General features: G+C 42.8%; 1 protein-coding gene across 2 annotated transcripts in view; it reads right to left on the reverse strand.

The window, feature by feature from the left end:
- Positions 1-17,303, reverse strand: part of MOCS1 (molybdenum cofactor synthesis 1) — a 36,876-nt gene extending 19,573 nt beyond the window's left edge. For both annotated transcript variants that reach the window (XM_065632303.1, XM_065632304.1), the window contains exons 1-3: positions 17,125-17,303; positions 9,485-9,617; positions 2,011-2,178 (exon numbers count right to left, since the gene is read on the reverse strand). In XM_065632303.1, the coding sequence (XP_065488375.1) occupies positions 2,011-2,178; positions 9,485-9,617; positions 17,125-17,259 (436 nt within the window). In that variant the 5' untranslated portion in view covers positions 17,260-17,303. The remainder of the gene's footprint in view (positions 1-2,010; positions 2,179-9,484; positions 9,618-17,124) is intronic.
- Positions 17,304-18,257: the final 954 nt, after the last annotated feature.

Consider the following 18,257-nt stretch of genomic DNA (forward strand, 5'->3'; position numbering starts at 1 on the left):
CTAGCTACCATACAGGCTTCATTGTTAGAAATGTAAAATGCATAAAGGCATAGAATAAAACCAAAGCCGTGTTGCAGCCTAAAATGGAAAATTTTAAAAAGTAGCACCAGCTGATTTGGTCAGTTAGTGCAGGGAGCAGCTGTTCTCAATGTATCTTCTTCCTCATCAGGCAGGATGAGATACAGCATGAGGCTCTAGAAATACACCAATATGTGGAACCACCTGTAAGAACAAACTGGACAGAAGCCAACTGTGAGAAATTAGAGACTTAACACTAAAGTTAAAAAGGACCAGTTAGTACACTCTGCTTTATCTTTGCAAGCCAAAAAGTGGAACAGTTGTAGTTGCTTGGTTTCTTGGCTTGTTGGCCTCTAAATTCAAAAGGGATTGAAGAGATTTCATAACTTTATAACTCACCTCGTACCTGTACTATGTCTGTTTGCTGACCTTTAGTCACTGATTTAGCAACAATCAGCACAAGCAACAGCAACTGATAAAACTATCAAGTAGAAAAGGAAGCAGAACAGATGCTATAATTCAATAGCATGAAGCTAAAAGCTTGTTTGTCAGGCTCACACCATCAAGTAAATCCTTTTACATTTATTTTTTCCTTTAGGATTAAGAGCATCTTCTTAAATAGACAAGTTGCTTACATATTCTCCACTTCACTCTTGAAATGTGTATGTTGCTACAGAAAGTCATCCAACCATCTGTCCCCCACCCCATGAAAAACTATTTTCTAAGTGGAGATTTGTACCTCTCAGACTATTAATAATAAACAGCTATCACACAGTTTGAATGCAGCGCTAATTTAAACTTTGAGTATCTCAAGGAGATGGATTCTATATTCCACTATCAGCTGCTTCAGGAAAGTCTCAACCATATGTTTTCAGCAGCTGCCAGGACATGATTTAGCTTTCAGCAAGTGTTAGTTGCTGAGTCAGTTTATGTATGCACATATATTAAAAGATTCGAAATAATCTAAAGAACCGTAGCAGGTCTCTGAACAACATGGTCTCCTACAGTAGCTTAAAATCACATTTCTTCCTTGAAACAAAAAAAAAGTTTGACCTTGAGTGTTAGAAAACCCAGTGACAGTAATCAAGCATTAATATTTTTGACCTTTATTAGTATTTCATAGACCATTTATGGTTAAGAGAAAGGTTTGCTTAAAACAAACCTAACTTAAATCTCAATCCTATTCAGCACCTGAGATATTGTACCCAGCTTCTATAAAACACCTAGAAATCCAGATTAACTCTATCCCAGCCTAAACCAGTACATTGTGCTAAGATGGCTTCAATATAGATGCCTGACTCACATTATGCAGAAGACATTTTTGTGCTTGTTTTCCCTTCAAGGAGTTTTCCCATAGATGTTACATGAGATCTTTTTAGTTTTGACTTTTCTGTTGGTGCCAAAATGTGTGCACCACAGAGTAACACCAAAGTCTGTCAACATAATACAATCAAAGCAGATAGACTTCTAAAAATTACGCAGTACTTTATCTTCCATTCAAGTAATAGTCTTCATCAATAACTGTAAAAGCACAGACATTTCCACCATTCCTTATTAAACACAGATAAGAAAGGGGCATCTGTTATCAAAATAACAAACAAAAATACCCCCCCCCCAAAAATCCCAAAGAAAACTTGTTTTGTTTGTAAGCACATATCAGCTGTTCCTCCTCAGTGAGGACCTGGTCACATCAATTCTCGATTTTTCACCCCAAGGCTGCATTATTGCAAGCTACTCCAGTAGATGTTAAATATGAAGACGATGCTAAGTTCAGCTGTTAGAATATTAAAAGATATAAGTTCCATCCAAACAGCAGAGCAGAACTTAAAGTTTTCTGAAAGGAACTATCTTGCATTTCACAATGTTGGGAAAACGCACCATCATTTCATTCTTCGGGTTGCTGGACTGTATTAGTAGAAAGTTATAAGCATAGTTCTCGGATCAATATATAGCAAGTCACTTTGAAACACACTGTATTTATTGGGAACTCACCCACAATATCGACCACATCAGGTCGGATAAGTGGCTCTCCTCCTGTCAGTCGGATCTTCTCTACACCTTCTTTCACAAACAGTTTGGCTAGGGTGATTATCTCCTGAGCAGTAAGTAGCTCTGATTTAGGGGTCAGCTGAACACCTTCCTCTGGCATACAATACTGACCTGAAACAAAGAATACAGACATACATGGGAAAAAATAAACAGCAGCAGTTAATCTAATACTGACAGGAAAGAATGCCCCAAGTGCAACTGTTTTTAATGGATGTCAAATGACTTTGCTTTTCTGAAATACAGGTAAAATCATACACCAAATCTTACAAGCAATCTCCTAACAATTTCCTCTTTTCCTTCAAAAGAAAACTCAAGACTCATTTGACATGTCTCAAAATTACACTTGGAAGGGAAAGCTGATCTTGTTTCTATGTAATCTGCATTCAAATAGAGGCACCAAAGCGAACTGGAAAGCACTGGGACAATGTCACAAACTTCACAGACATAACTGTGGGAATACCTAGGTATGAGCTCTCACAGTTATCACACACTTTGGGTATGACAACACGCCAAGTCTGATGAAAGACCTGTCACTCCTACCTGTCTCTGGCAGACCTCTAGACTTGCTCCTGCTTCCCCATCCCACCAACAGCTCAGCCTCAAACCAGTCTCTATCCTTTACCTTTACTTTGTGAAGACAAGTGTGGGGGACTACGGTGGGTCCGAGGATTCCCTGACAGAGGGCATGGGAACAGAAATTAGCCTTGAAGATATTAAGGCCTACCCATGAGAAAGATGGAAGTAAAGGAGTATCCGGAGATACTAAGGTGTACCCATGAGAGAGAACGGAGTAAAAGAGTAACATTGATGATAGCAAAATTAGCCAATGAGATGTTACTACTGCAACTTGTAACTAATAGCAAAAAGACACTTGAGCTGGTAAAGGCTATATAAAAAGGTGTTTGTGGCAATAAATGGAGACTGCTGTTTGTACAGGAGAACTTGGTCTATGTCGTTTGTCCGTCTCAACTGCGACATATGGTGACCCCAATGTGATCCTGCATGAAGAAGGATCCCGCATGAAGAAGAGACAGTGGTGAAGCTGTGACAGCCCAAGACAAGCTGGGGAGATGGAGCCCAGTGCAGCTGATAGAGCAGCAGCGGGGAGCTGCCCGAGATCCAGATCCTTGAGAAGACACCCACACCAAGAGCAGGCCAGCTACTGGGAATATGGGAGGGAACCTCCCTAAAGAAGAGGGTATTACATTATCTACATGGAAGTTGCTTCTGAAGAAGCAGGGTATTATCCTTCTGGAATTGACTTTACGAAGGACGTTACTATAGGGCAAAGCACTACCCAAAGATCCAAAGAAACAACTGAACTGGTAATGACATGGCACTTGTTGCTAGAGGCTTTGAGAGGATTAAAAGAGCAACGGAAACAGGCAGAGACAGCGGAAGGGGGTGGCTTTCCTGGGCTAGATTTGAAAAACAAAACCAAACAAACACAAACAAACAAAACCAAAAAACACCATGAAAATATGTACTATTCCGAACCCCCGTTACTAATGATTCTTCAGCACTGCTCAAGTCCACGTTATCTGATGACTCGGGTGAGGATGAAGGCCCGCAGCATTCTCTTGAAAAGTTAAAAGGAAAAGGAGTATGTGTACGTGTTGCCCTGAGATCAGATAAAAACCATGAAAGACTCAAGCAAAATTAGACCTATGCAATGTAACAGCTATAGATCATTTAGGACGAAACGATGGGGATTTGTTGAAAGGGGCAGGTAGCCCCCAACTCTTGGAAGAGACACTAATTGGCACACCACAGCTACAGGTGCTATTAGTTTCTGAAATCTTGAGGCAGTCAGCAGACCTTGCATATCAAGGTATGATAAAGGTGCCTGAAACTGACAAAGCAGCCAAATCATTTACGACTATTAATCAGCATCCCAATGAGAATTACATGCAGTTTATTGACCATCTTCAAGAGGCCATCAATAAGCAGGTTGAAAACTTAGAAGCTAAGGAAGCACTAGTGTTGAAATTAGCAGTAGAGAATGCTGATGTTTGCTATCAACGTGTTATCTGCAAGTTTTACACTACATATTACGTGCTTCTGTGTATTGCCTCTCTGAAAATCAAGCAGCTTGTCAGGAATGTGAGTTAATTGTTTTACTGGTTGTTGTTACAGTTGTTTCTTTGTGGTATTGATTGTGTAAGTGTGCCGTAAAACCTTCTCCCCACTTTTCCCACTCGTGCTGCAAGCAGCCCTGTGCTTCCTCCCCGCCCTTCTCATGGTTTTTTACTTACGAGATGGGGTCAGAAATGACTGTCTTCAGTTGTGTTCCTAAGAAATTGGTATTGGGAGGTATTTTAGAACATAGGAAAGCACTTGGAAATATGAGGAAAGAGGATCTTGTGAAATATTGAAATCAGTGGTGGCTGCTGTATAAGTTAAATGATTGGGAAAATTGGCCAGAGAATAGAACCTTTAAGTATCTCTAAGTATAACACAGCAATCATAGATGTCTTCCTTGGTAGCCTATTTTCCTTGTGAGTATCTGTTTCAGTATGTTGCAGTTTTAGTAGGCCTTTGTCTGTTGTGTGGTACAGTGAGTTCACAGACTGTTAAATTGTGAGAATCCATGGGCTCAAAATGTGCATTTTGTGATAATACAAAAGATCATGAGTAATTTAGTTCTTTACTGTGTGAATGTGATGATAAAATTTTGTAATAGCTGTTACTTTTCTTTCTAGCATGCTAGCTTTATTCCAGCATTCAGACTTGCGCAACTCTGTGATAGGCTGTGTCTCATCTTGGTGTACTAAATTTGGCTCTTTTGTATGCACACCAGGTAAAGAACTCTGGGTTTGGGATAACAGTTGTAGCACGCCAGATGAGACGCTAATAAAAGCCTTGCCCAGTCCAGCTTGCTAGGGCAGCATCGGGGGCAGGTGCCGATTGGGCTCCAGCGCACACTGACCTGTTTTGTAAGGGAGACTCAGCGGCACCTCTACCTGACTGAGCAGTAAGCAGTTCAAAGGTGCAATGCTAAAAATCAAGATATTGTCTTGAATAAGTGTAACTGTGATCCATCTCCATATTTGAACTTGGTATTTGGTTTTCATATCTGAGCTCAGTATTTTAGTTTGCATATATTTATATTTGGTACCAAAAGAATTTTGCTTGGGGAGATAATTACAAAATGGGAACCAGTTCTGCTACTAAAATACCACCTTGCTCCCCCTTAGGATGTATCCTTACACATTAGAGTAACTTTTGGGGAAATATTCTGATAGAAGAAAAATTGAAACAATATTGTACTCCAATGTGGCTTAAATGTGGAATTCTGGATTTTAGTGCTGTATTGCAATTAATGTTGTTCTGCAGAACTTTGGAAAAAATGGGATGAAGTACGGTACTGTAAGTTAATTTGCTCTTATTGCTATCTAATAATTTTGAGACCAGAAAAGAATTTAAATTGTTAAACTCGATCCGCATTGAAAAAAAACCCAAACCAAACAAACAAAAAACCCCCACAAAAACAACAACAAAAACCCCTAAATGCTACGATGGATGTGAAATTGGTATTGTATGAGGTTGTATTTCAAAGTTGCTAGAATATGAACTGATTTGGATCTAGGAAAATGGAAATAATGGATTGATGTTTAATGTGTTGTTTTTTGACATCTGTAAGAAATTGTAAAAGGTAACTGGAGCTAAGGAATGTAACAACTGTTAAGCTAATTGGAATTGCATATGAAGTGTATTATGTTTGGAATGAAATGGGAAAACAAAAAAGCAAAATATCGCAGGCCTGTGCTGTACAGCTTGAACATAAATTTCAGGCCTGTGTCAAGCTGCAAGATAAACTTAGCTCACTGTAACCCAGCAGTCTGGCAACTCCCCCTTAGCACCAGCGATTACACCACTTGCGTGGCCTTCGCTATATCTAAACTGCAGCAAGAAGAGAAAGAAAAAAAAAAAAAGAAAAACCTGGTTGTCTGCTGCTAAGCAGAAAAAGGGGGGCTTTATTCCCCGCCCCTCCGTCTTTTTTTCCTGGAGTGTTGTCATCCATCCTTCTTGTGACGCTGCATTGCTTCTCAGCTCTGAATCAGGGGTTGTCAGTGCTGCTTCTTTTTGCTTCCGTCTGGTTTCTTAGGTTCCAGCACATCTGGGGAAAGAGCTCGTCATTTTGCCTCCTTGCTGGGGTCAGTCTTTTCACGCTGGTCAGCTTTGGAGGGTCAGAGTGCTCAGTGCTTCTCTGGGTCAGACTGGTACTAATTTGTGTGTGGAGTGGAACCAAGTTGGTTTGATGTGGAGTTTGGACTGATTTATTTTCATGCTGGGCTGGAGATCTTGCCATCTCGGATGGGGGCGAGAGGGAGGCTTTATTCCTCCCCGCCCCCCTCCTCCAGCAATGTCACTGCTAGAGAACTGTAATACTGACTGAAGGAGTCTGAGGGTGAAATTTAAAGGCATCGCCAGTGCATCCATAGTTCTAATGAAGCTGGGAAATTCAACCAAAAAAAATTTTTAATTCGCTGTGCTAGTTTTTGAGATCATGGGAAAGACAGACGGAAAGACAGGCCATTTTTTGAAACCAATGGAATGCCAAATTTAGAACAAAGTTTTAACAGCTGAATTCTTGTATTTTTCAGATAGCCCTATACCTCTCTTAGGTCAAGATTTGTTAAGTAAATTGTAAGCTCAAATAACGCTTTCTGATAATTCTGTTTAGTTGCATGTCCTACAAGAAGCTGCTTGGATGGTGCAGATCTGTTTGCTGCAAGTGAGAAATCTCCAAGGAAATTTTGAATGCTGTATTTCCATTAGTATTGGCAGCCAATGTTTTGGTAAAGCCAACACTACATTGATAGAACTGAAAGAGGAATTCGATCTGGTAAGGGAAAACAATATCCAATAAATGTGACAGCCAAAATGGAGTTACAGACTTTGATGAATAAATTTATGACAACCTTACAGGGTGACTGCATTTGATTTGACTTGCAGATTTGTCTAGTTATAGCTGCAACACAGAAACAACCTGTGGCTATTGTGGGACAGTATGATGAGAATGCTAACAGATTGATATACCGATTGTTACTTTGATCAAAAAATGCAGGGAATGAATTTAAGTCTTAATAGTCCATGATCCTTTTGTCATATATGTACCATTTGTGAAACCTAATTTTGATCTTTTTTATTTGCAATCTATGTCCTTGTAAATTGCACCAGCTGATTTTCTTAACAGTATAGCTTTTGGCATGCCTAAATGTAAATTGCTGCAGAACCTGCAAGTCTTTGACATCAGGTCACAGACTATACTTGTATCTGGTCTGACCCCACATGCTTGCAGTTTTTGTTGATGGTTCAGGGAAGTCTCAAAGCTGTAGTGGTCTGGTGTGAAGATAACAATTGGCATCATTCTGTAAAAATTATTGAAAGTTCCACCCAATTAGTAGAACTTGGTGCAGCTTTACATTACTTAGAGCTTTTTAAGGAGGAATCTCTAAATATGATTTGTGATTCTGAGTACGTAGTCAAGGTCCAATGCACGTATCTGATTCTGAACTGGGGTTTTTTTTGTAAAAACAAAAAGGGAGAGAAGTAGGAGAAATACCACAAAACCAACTGTCGAAAGTATTGTATGTGATGAATCACTTCTATCTAAGTAGTGCAGCCCACATTTGCCCTGTGATGCAACACTTTGTAAGTAAGACCCAAAAACATGTTAAACCAGAAAGAACCTACATCAGTTATGGTCAAATCACTAGTTGATGGTCAATGGAAAAGGCCACATCAATTGATAACCTGGGGGAGAGGCTATGCTTGTGTCTTTACAGATCAAGGACCGCAATGATTGCCAGCGCAAAATGTGAAACCTGTGTTATCGTCCTGACGATGACTGCTGCAGCTGCTGCATTTTGGATGCCTGTACAGACAAAGACTAACATGTGGATTACTTTAGCCAACACGACTGGCCAGGACTCTATATGCCTAGTTATGGCATATCCGGAAAACTCATTTCACACATGCTTGGTTGGCATCCCCCTTGACGACTACAGCAGCATCACACGACTGCTTCAAAATAGTGGTCGGTGCAAAGGCATTGCAATGAACTATAATACCACCAATATGGCACTTTGGATTAATTGCCTCCCGGAAGCAGATATTGAACCACAGGAACTGGAATTGCTGGGATCTGTGCCCATGGATGCTTGTATCCAGCTGGTTTGTGAAAAGTATCAGAACAATATACAAGGGCACGAATGGATAAAACTGCAAAATGTTAATGCTACCCTTGGTGACTACAGAAATGAAACTTGATGGTGTAATGCCTCGTGGAAGAATCCAAGGGGTGCCATCATTAATGTGGGACAGTGACCTCGAAAACTCCTGTATGGTATATTCTTGATCTGTGGAGATAGAGCCTGGCCAGGAATTCCTTCTAATGTTGTTGGAGGATCATGTAGTTTGGGATGATTAACTCTCTTAACGTCCAATGTATCTATGATAATAGATCACAGAAGAGCAAGACGGGAAAAACACTTTTTGCATGTATATGAGTCAAAATGTGACGATAGTGTAGATTTTTGGGATCGAAGTTAAGAGTTTTAAGATCTCTTGTACCTGGTGTTGGCACAGCTAAAGCTTTAAATACTTTAGAAAAATTAGGATGTTGGCTAGCTAAGCAAACTAACAGAACTTCTAAGGCTTTAAGTGGGCTTTTGTTAGATGTAGATTCTGTAAGACATGCTAAACTTCAGAACAGAGCCACAATAGACTTTTTGTTATTAGCTCAAGGACATGGGTGTGAAGATTTTGATGGTATATGCAATAAATTGCTTAGTGGTTGGGGGCTTTCAGGGTGGTTGTTATCAGTAGTGAAAATGGGACTGATTGTCTTGATGACTGCTGTGGTTGTATTACTAATGTTGCCATGCATGATTTCTCAGCTGCAAAGGGCCCTGCAGCGGACAATGAAGGCAATTTCTTTAGCACAAAAAACAAAAAGGAGGAATTGTGGGGGACTACGGTGGGTCTGAGGATTCCCTGACAGAGGGCATGGGAACAGAAATTAGCCTTGAAGATATTAAGGCCTACCCATGAGAAAGATGGAAGTAAAGGAGTATCTGGAGATACTAAGGTGTACCCGTGAGAGAGAACGGAGTAAAAGAGTAACATTGATGATAGCAAAATTAGCCAATGAGATGTTACTACTGCAACTTGTAACCAATAGCAAAAAGACACTTGAGCTGGTAAAGACTATATAAAAAGGTGTTTGTGACAATAAATGGAGACTGCTGTTTGTACAGAAGAACTTGGTCTATGTCGTTTGTCCGTCTCAACCACGACAGACAAGAAACAGCACAGAGCGAATAGAGCAGTAAGTACTCTATCTCAATTCTTGGCCTGCACACAATATGTTACGTAAGAGCTTTGTGCAAGAAAAAAAGCAGACGCTTACACCTGAGGTTGCATTTCTCAGTCAAAGAAATTCGCAAGTAGTTGTGCTGCCGCCCAAAGCTGTCTGTCAAAAAAGCAGAGAAGGGAGCAGCATGTTCCAGTAGAAAGTGTCCTCTTCCTGAGCTCTGCAATTCCTGTAATGCAAACAAGCAAATAGTAAATATTTTAACAGTTATCCTCACTACCAACTTGGTGTATAAATATTAACTTTGAACTCAACTGATAATTATTATTCCAAGGACAGCAGAACAAGACATGACTTGCCTTTATGGTCAAAAATGGCTGTTTGGAGATTAAGTTCCATACCCTGCTTAATTCCATGAAATTGTACTACCATTTTCCCTGTGCATCTAAAGATACAGCCTCTTTGCAACAGGTGTTTCAGGCTTTTTATGCAGCATAGGAGGCAGCTTTTTCAATTGCATGCCTCTTCACTTTCCAGAATCAATGATCCAGGACCACTCCATCTCACTACAGCCCTCAGATAAATGAAATATATGTATCCCATATATGAGAGTCTCTGCATTTCAACACATGAGAACTAGAAGTTGATGAAACTCTGCATGTCTGCTTGTCTCCCTAACAACCTTCATCTGCAAGATGTAACATCCTGTTAATAGCAAAACCAAAGTATTGCTGTGTACAATTATGTTTCGTGATGTCTGTTTCAAGTACATTTCCAAAAAGGTCGTCTTGCCCAAATCCATACAACAGAATACTTCCAAAAAGCTTGTCTCAGATAAATGATGATAAATAATACAGGGCACAGTGGGACTGGAAGAGCACATATGATCCTAAACATTCTACCTGTTCAAGCCTGCATAAAAAGATCCAGAATTTTAATAATGTCTTAACTGTCATGAAGTAATCATTAAAAGTTTTTTCTATTTACAATTTTTTTTTTAAAGTACAGTGTAACATATTCTAGAGCAACATGTTTTTCAGAAAGTACTGAGCATTTGTGTTCCAGAATGAGGGCTGATGACTTTAGGTATCAAATGAAATATTATAAACCAGCAGCTGCTACTGGAATACAGTTCAAGTCTACACCAAGCATCTTTAAAACATCACTATAGTCAACACCAGAACACTGTTGATTACGGCAAGGTCTAGGAACAAGGGGTCCCACTGCTGTCTTTAGCCCATGACTTTCAAATTACCATGTTATATCTCTGTTTTCTATACCTGTAAAGCACAGCTGAAACTACTCTGCCACTTCTGGAAAATATTTCAACACCTTAAGTGAAACATGCAGTAACTGAACCAATTCTTATGACAGTACCCCAGAAAAGCAAAAGTTTACCAACATACTTTAATCAGCTAGCAGATACTTCATTCAGGCACTGCTTACAAATGTCCACAAACATCATCATTCAAACTCTGTCAAGTCTGGTGTCTTTTCATCTACTATATCACAGTTAAATTAACATTTTATAGAAAGCCAATGTAATAACTTTGACAGATGCCAGATGCATAACATCACAAAATGAAACAGCAGAAATTGGATCAAAATAATTAAAGGAATTACCTTCACTGTACTCTTGTTTAACCACATACAGACACTTAATAGCGAGCTAAGAAAACTGAAGAAAGCTAGAAGGTTCCTGGACGTACAGTGAACTTTATCTCCAGTGAAATGACACGTACAAAACCACTTCTGGTTACACTGTGTTCACAAAATTTAAAAAGTGAGGAGGGGGAAAAAAGCTGCAAAATTGCGCCTCAAGCCAAAATCATGCTGGCTAGTCCTGATAGGCTGCAGCAGGCAAAGAATTAAATAACGTTTCAACATAAACCTGAGATGCAGAATGAGGAACTGGACAAAATGACACATTAGGTAGTATTCAAACTGCTTAACTGAGCAAAAGTCACGATTTCCACCTAGTGAAAAATAGACCTGCAAAATCTCCAGACATATTAAAACTTGGCATGTATGGAACAACGCCAAGGGACTGGGCAGAAACACACGTGGCTGTGGCCATCATCTCCCTGGCTCTGGTCATCACCAGTAACCACAGGAGTTAATCTTGCACAGTATTTCTAAACAGGCTTAGCAAGGAGTTTGGAAATGGTCAGCTGAAACAACTCAAAAACCCTAGGTATGCTTCCTCAAAACATTTTATTCTGAAAGCATTTATAAGAAAGGTTTGGGATTGGGTGGAAGACAGAGAGGACACCCTCACTAACCAGATCAGTCAGACAGCAAAGGTTACCTGGGGAGAGGCCCAACTTCAGCCATCAGCAGCTGCAGCAAGTTTGATTCCAGCTGCACTAACACCACAGCTGCTGCTAAACTTAAAAGCAGGAGCAGTCTGTCTTGGCAGCACAATCTTTCCGTTAGCCTTCAAGCAACCCACTGCACTTCTTGATCCAAACAGTTTTGTGGTTAGATAAGAAGACCTCTAAGAACAGTCCTGGCCTTTCTGCCAGGAGCAAGCAATCTCAGTTTCCATTTCCTAGCGGTGCCACAAGAGCAGAGGGATAAGGGGCTGAGGCCAGCCCACGCCAGGCCTGGCCTTCCACCTCTGTAGCATCAAAGGTGCCAGTGGCAACCTCACACTTACACTCGCTCCTACATCTCCTTCCTCTCCAATGTGCACAGGCAGAACAACTCATCTGGTTTTCAATCTCCCTGAGGACATGCTCCAGTTTGGGCACTGTGGGTCGTTCGTGAGCTCTGCACAGCTTCACTTGCCCCAGGAAATCCCAGGTTGGGAACTTGCTTTGTTAGAAATGCTGACTCTGTTGCACTCATGGTAAGAGTTCCTCAGAATGTAAGGAGAGTGAAATCAAAAAGCCCAGCTAAATATTCAGGCTTCATTTCTGCTTCTCCCCCATTAAGAAAACTCATCCCTGAACAGAAAAAAACCCCAAACAAACAAAACAACAACCCACAAACAAACAAACAACAAGAACAAACCAAACAACCAACCCCCCCCCCAAAAAAAAAAAAACCCTCCACAACAAAACCAAACCTAAACAAGCAACAAAAGAGTTTTTTTTTTCCTGAAAACTACTGCTTTCTGGCCTGGTTGAATTTCTCATGTTCTCTTCTCCATTATTTTGAAAAGGCGTCCATATTTGAGAGTGAAAGCACTCCCATACTTATTAAAGCTATTTTAGCCCTTCTTGTAGGAGCACTCCTCTCTTGTTTCTTTCTCGGTAACTTATTTTTGTACCTTTTTCAGGTACAAAATAAATAACTTTTGCTGTCTCGCTGCAAAACAGTAGGGTTTGCAATGGGGAACAGAAAGGAGTTTCCCAGAGCTACTACAGCTTCTTGTTGTGTACAGAGATGGGTTTGTCTGGGAGGAAAAAGTGACTGGAGATGGAATTTTTATGCTGTTAGTTCAGTTTCTGCCCAGTTTGATGTCAGCAAGAAGGAATTAGGAGCCACTCATAAGGAGTTCAGTAGCATCAGCTTGAGCTCCAGTGGGAGTTAATCCTGTATTACCAAAACTGCCACTGCACCCAGCAGTGATTCATGTTTTTATCAATTCCACAAGGAATGCCAAATATTAGAGATGGAAACTCAGCTGGCAACTCAGGGGAAGGATGAAGCACTTTCTCAGGTAGTTGTGTAAATAGGATTTTCTACAGGGGAGGAATAGGATGAGGTTGGACCTAGAGTCACTTGTAGCCTGTGTGAGAGCTAAGAGGGCAGGGAAAAACCAAAAGCCATCTGCTACAGTTCCCATGCTACAGGGGAAGGGTTATTCAGTTCCCTGCAGTTGGAAAAAACGTGTGGTTGTTGGTATTTTAACATATCAGTGCCCAAACACGTAAGTCAGTCAAAAGGGATGGTTACAATCCCCAAGTCCCTACTCCCCTCTGCATAGTTGACAGGCAACACTTTGGCACATCAGAGAAGTATACCCTGTCACAGAGTGTGCTTTGTCTGACCCGTGAAAAAACAGTTTCAGTCTCTGGGCTGTCAATCCCATGTTCTATACTAGTACTGAAAGAATGAGAGCTTAGATGACTGGACCTAGCAACTATGTTTTGACAAGCTGTCAGCCCTTCAGACCTGCCAATTCACCTGTGCTTTCTAGGAGAACTCTTCTAACAACACAGCAAAATTGGAAGCTGTCACCAGAGGTATTAATAACAACCAGGAACACCACAAACTGACAGACACTGGGAAGGCTCAGTTGAACACATGAGGGAAGAGAACAGAACTCTAATCTATTCATCATGCTGAAGATCGAGTGCTGTACTTGGTCTAGCCTTCCAGCTCCACCTTACCCCCAGTGATATTTGTGCACTAGGAAACAGCAATGCTTGCAAACACTTCTTCTGCATAGGCTTCAGGGACCATCACAACCTGTGTACTTATGACACTTGGTGCTGATCTTTCAGCTCCTGCAGCCCTTTTAGGTCCCTATATCAGTGCTGCCGTCTCACTGTAGTACACAATGCTGCTGCGCCAGCATCATGGACACAACTCAGCAAAAGTTTTTCTGTTTCATGCCTCACCTTTAATATGTTGGTCTGTAGGGAAGCAGTGACACGGTGTCCTTGTTTAACCTGGAAATTAGACAACCACAGAGGCTGAAACGGGTCTAAGTAGGCCAAGTGCCAGAATGAGGTTTGAGCTCAGAAGTCCAAGACAAATGTTTTTCTGAAGGCTCTGCAGCTGCTGCCCAAGAGTTGACCCCAAACAGCATGCTGCAGTTCTGGCTTCTGGCACAGAGCCTGCTGCTCAGAGTCTGTGACCAGCTACCCACAAAATGGAGCTCCAGGACACAGAGAGTTTCAGAGAGGACTGGCCAAGAACAAGGGCCACACAAGGTCTTTCTAGAGGAGCTGGGCTGTCCTCTTCATCCTAGTAGTGATGACTTCATTGAGGCCACATAAAATTTCAGGCGGTTATGTCTGAATTACAGGATCTACACGAACAGATGGAGGATGCTGAAATGGAAATTTGTATCAGGATGCTGAAGACCTTTACTGGAAATGATACATCTAGAGCAGGATGGAAAAAAAAAAAAAAAAGAGACACTAATTTCCTTAATGTTAATGCTCTCAAGCCTCACTACCTTAAGAGTCCTCTCGCCTTCCCTCTTCATAACAAAAAGCCGAGGTTTTCACGTGTAAACAGTACAAATTACTTTTTTATTGTACTGGAAAACACAGTTTTGTAGTAAAAACATGTAATCCTACTCTTTTTTTTTAAATTCAAGAATATAATTTGGATATGCCATCATATGTACAAGATGACAGGGTGGCATCAGACTTTCTTTTGTTTACTGTGAATTAGTCAAGAAATGCTTGTACACAACCAAATAAGCATGAAAATGCCACTTTCAGAGTGCCTGTTGCTACCTGCCCTTATCTAGTCTTAGTAAAATGGACCCTACACTGCACACATCTGTGAGACTGACAACCGCACCTTAAATACTAAGATACAAACAGGATCTATCTTGTGCACTAACCAGTCCAATAACAATCTGATCAAGTTCTGGCTTTTATTAGTAAACAATTTAGGACCAGCTTCCCAGGTATATCTGATTTCACCTTCAAAACTAACATAAATTTTCACAGCCTGGGGGTGGCCCACTCAGGTTAGCTGGCCAATATAATTTCACTTCTATAAATACATCAATTTTAACCACATATTTCATATAGACGACATTATAAGGACTTAATGGATACTCAAACCACAAAAAAAAGCTATACAGTGTTTCTGCTAGAGGGAGTCACCAAGTATTCAGAGAAAGTGTTATTATAGACAGTAAATGCAGAATACAGAATAGATAGCATGCACTCAGCCTCCCACGGTCTCAAAAAACACCAAGTAGAAATAGGTCAAAAAGGCCAAAAGTTGAACATAAATTCATCACACAATACCAATGCAGCAGCTGTACTGACCCCACTGTTTGTAATCTAACCTAAAGACTTGGAACAGATGGCCTTGGACAGAGCCATCCAGTTGTCTCCTGAAGCTCCTAAATCACAGAGTTTTTTCTTCCACAGCTGGAAGGATCATTTTAAAAGGGGATGAAATGCACGGAGTCTAGCTCTGCACCTCCCACGCCCAACTGAAATCTCATGAAACTAAACAGAACCCATGAACATTTTCAGATCCAACCCAGAAGATAGTCAAGCAGTATTCACAATTGTTTTGTAAGTTTCAACATCCTGTCATATGAAAGCATGTTTCAGTGTCCCCTATGGCTTTAACACTAATTGCTCCTCCTTACAGACCAATCACAGACCGAGAACAACAAGGAGCAATGAATATATTATCACTGTAGAGTTGCTAAGTTTGCACTGTCTTTGCTTTTCATTAGCTTGCTTCTCAGGCCCTGCAGGGTATCAGCCAGTGTCCCAGCTCACTTGCCACAGTTACTATGGCACACACACCAATCACCCATCCCATTCTTCCAACCACTGTGGCTTTCATTCCCTAAGGCAGTGGTGCTTTCAGAGATGGATGCTGTAATCAAGCTCTTCCAAAAGTATTCCTAAATGTATGCTAGAACTACTCCAGATATAGAAAGCAGTTAAAAATAATTCTGATCAGAATTTACAAATAAAGTACATGGTTTATAACAAACAAAAGAAACACAATAACCTTTCTAGATACCTGAGCCAAGTAAGATTTCAATAAAGAAACGCACAAATCCATTTGACTTTCTGTAAATAACTAAGTGGTAGTGAATGCATTCAATTCTGGTGACACAAAGACTAACACCAGTAACTTTAGCTTATTTTCTGCTTCCTAAAGCCAGCCATGCAATTGCAAGCAAATCGATAAATCATGTCCCAGCTGAGCCTACTCTGCATGTCATGCCCTATTTCTGCTAGACAGTTACAGAACCTGTGCCTTTCTGTGCAGCTTTTTCTCCTGCGTTTGAACACCAAGAGGCCAAATCCCTCTGAGGGAGTGGAAGCCAAACTACATGGAGCTGGCTCTGGACAACACCTGTATTGGTTTCACGCCAGACACAGAGCAAACAGCCTCATTGCAAAGTTTGTGTGACCACTCAGGCCACAACCACCAAGAGCTGCCAAACCACTGGATTTTGACCTTGGCAGATCAAACACTGTTGTGCCATCTCTTCTTTGACTTGGAAGGAACACAGAACTGCATCAGTCCAAGACACTGAACGTCCTACTTACTTTCAAAGTAAAGGTGGCATTTCACTAAAGTAAGGACATTGAAGTATATATTTCCATGTTCTGCTGACCTCCCCTACTTCCCGATTTGTATAATCAAGTAACGTCCACCACACAAATTACTGTCCCAGCCTGGTCCAGGTTGCAAAAATAAACGTGTCTACCAGACAGCAAGAGGCAGAGTGCCGGTGCCACCGGCCCCAGCAGATGCCAGCTGCCTCGCCCCTGCGCTGCGGCCGATCCCGGTGCGGAGCTCTCAATCCGAGCTCCCCGGGGCAGCCCCGCCAGGCCATGCCCTTCGCAAACTACGTTTTCTTAATTTTGCACCGGTCCGGGACTCCAAATCCCAACCTCGACCCGCGGCGGCCGCACTCCTGCCGGGCAGCCGCTGGCAGCGGCGCGCGCCCGCCCGTCACCGGCCTCCGGCCCCACACCCCACACCTCCCTTCACACCCTCCGGCGCCGCACCGGCCTCGCCTCACAGCCCTCCCCCGCCGGACCCCCGGCGCCCCGCCTCACCTGAGCCGCGGCGGACGGAGCCCTCACGGTCGCCCCGGAGCTGCAGGCGCGGCCCAGGGCTGCCCCGAACACCCCCCGCAGGAGCGCGGGGCCGCCGCGCCGCCCCCAGGCCCCCCAGGCCGCCGCCGCCGCCATGGGGCTCACCAGCCCCCAGCACGCGGGGGGCTTCGGCGCCGCCACCAGGCTCGCACCGTCGCGCGGGGGAGGGCGGGGGAGCGGTAGCCAATCAGAGCGGCCGCAGCTGCGGCGCTGCATGCCGGGAGTTGTAGTCCGCTCCCCGCAGCCGGGCGGGCGGAGGAAAGGGGTAGCTGAGAGCGGCGTCTCGCAGGTGCCTCGACCCCGCCGTGCCCTCCTGAGGCAGGGGTCCCGGGTAGCTCCTGCGAGCCCCACGTCCCTCAGCAGCAAGGGCAAAACCTGCACAGGCAGCCTTGATTCTCCGCCTCCCGCCGCCCAAACGCAGGTGCGGAGCCCGAGGCCTGCAGGCCGGCCCTGCCCGCCGGCCGCTGTCGCGGGCAGCGCGGCAGCTGAAGGGCTCGCACACGGGGTGCATGTCCCCGCCGGGACGGGCAGAGGCGCAGGAAACACGGTTATCCCCAGCTCGGAAACATTTCTGGTGGAAAAAACGACTTCAGCCTTAGTCCTGCCCATGTCTCAAGTAAAATCTGTGAAACATTGTCAGAAGTTGGGCACAGGAACCAAATATTCCGGTCTTATGGGGCATAAGAAAAGAATATTTCCGTTTTCCAGCGTTATTATAATTCCCCCACACTCCCAGTGTTTCCTTATGGTGAAACGCCCCGCAGCCCACCATCCACCTCTGGGCGCTGGGTCTGCAGAGCATGGCCGCCCATGGCCAAGCTGAACCTGAGACGCTTGCTCTGGCCCGATTCAGACATGAAAGGGGAGCTTGGGTGCCAAAAATTTCCCTGGATCCCCTTTCCCAAATTATGTCACTAGTTTTCCAAAAGACACATCTCGATAAATGACTTTTATTACTCTCAACCTTAGAACTGTGCAGCTGTTGTATTGTTGTAGCTCTTAGGAGTAAAACTCACACCTTTGTACACTGTGCTGCTTCTATGGTAACTCTCCCGATTTAAATAATTTTGTTTTCTGTTACCAAATTGCTGTGT

Source organism: Caloenas nicobarica, chromosome 3 (assembly GCF_036013445.1).
Source record: "Caloenas nicobarica isolate bCalNic1 chromosome 3, bCalNic1.hap1, whole genome shotgun sequence".
Taxonomy (NCBI): domain Eukaryota; kingdom Metazoa; phylum Chordata; class Aves; order Columbiformes; family Columbidae; genus Caloenas; species Caloenas nicobarica.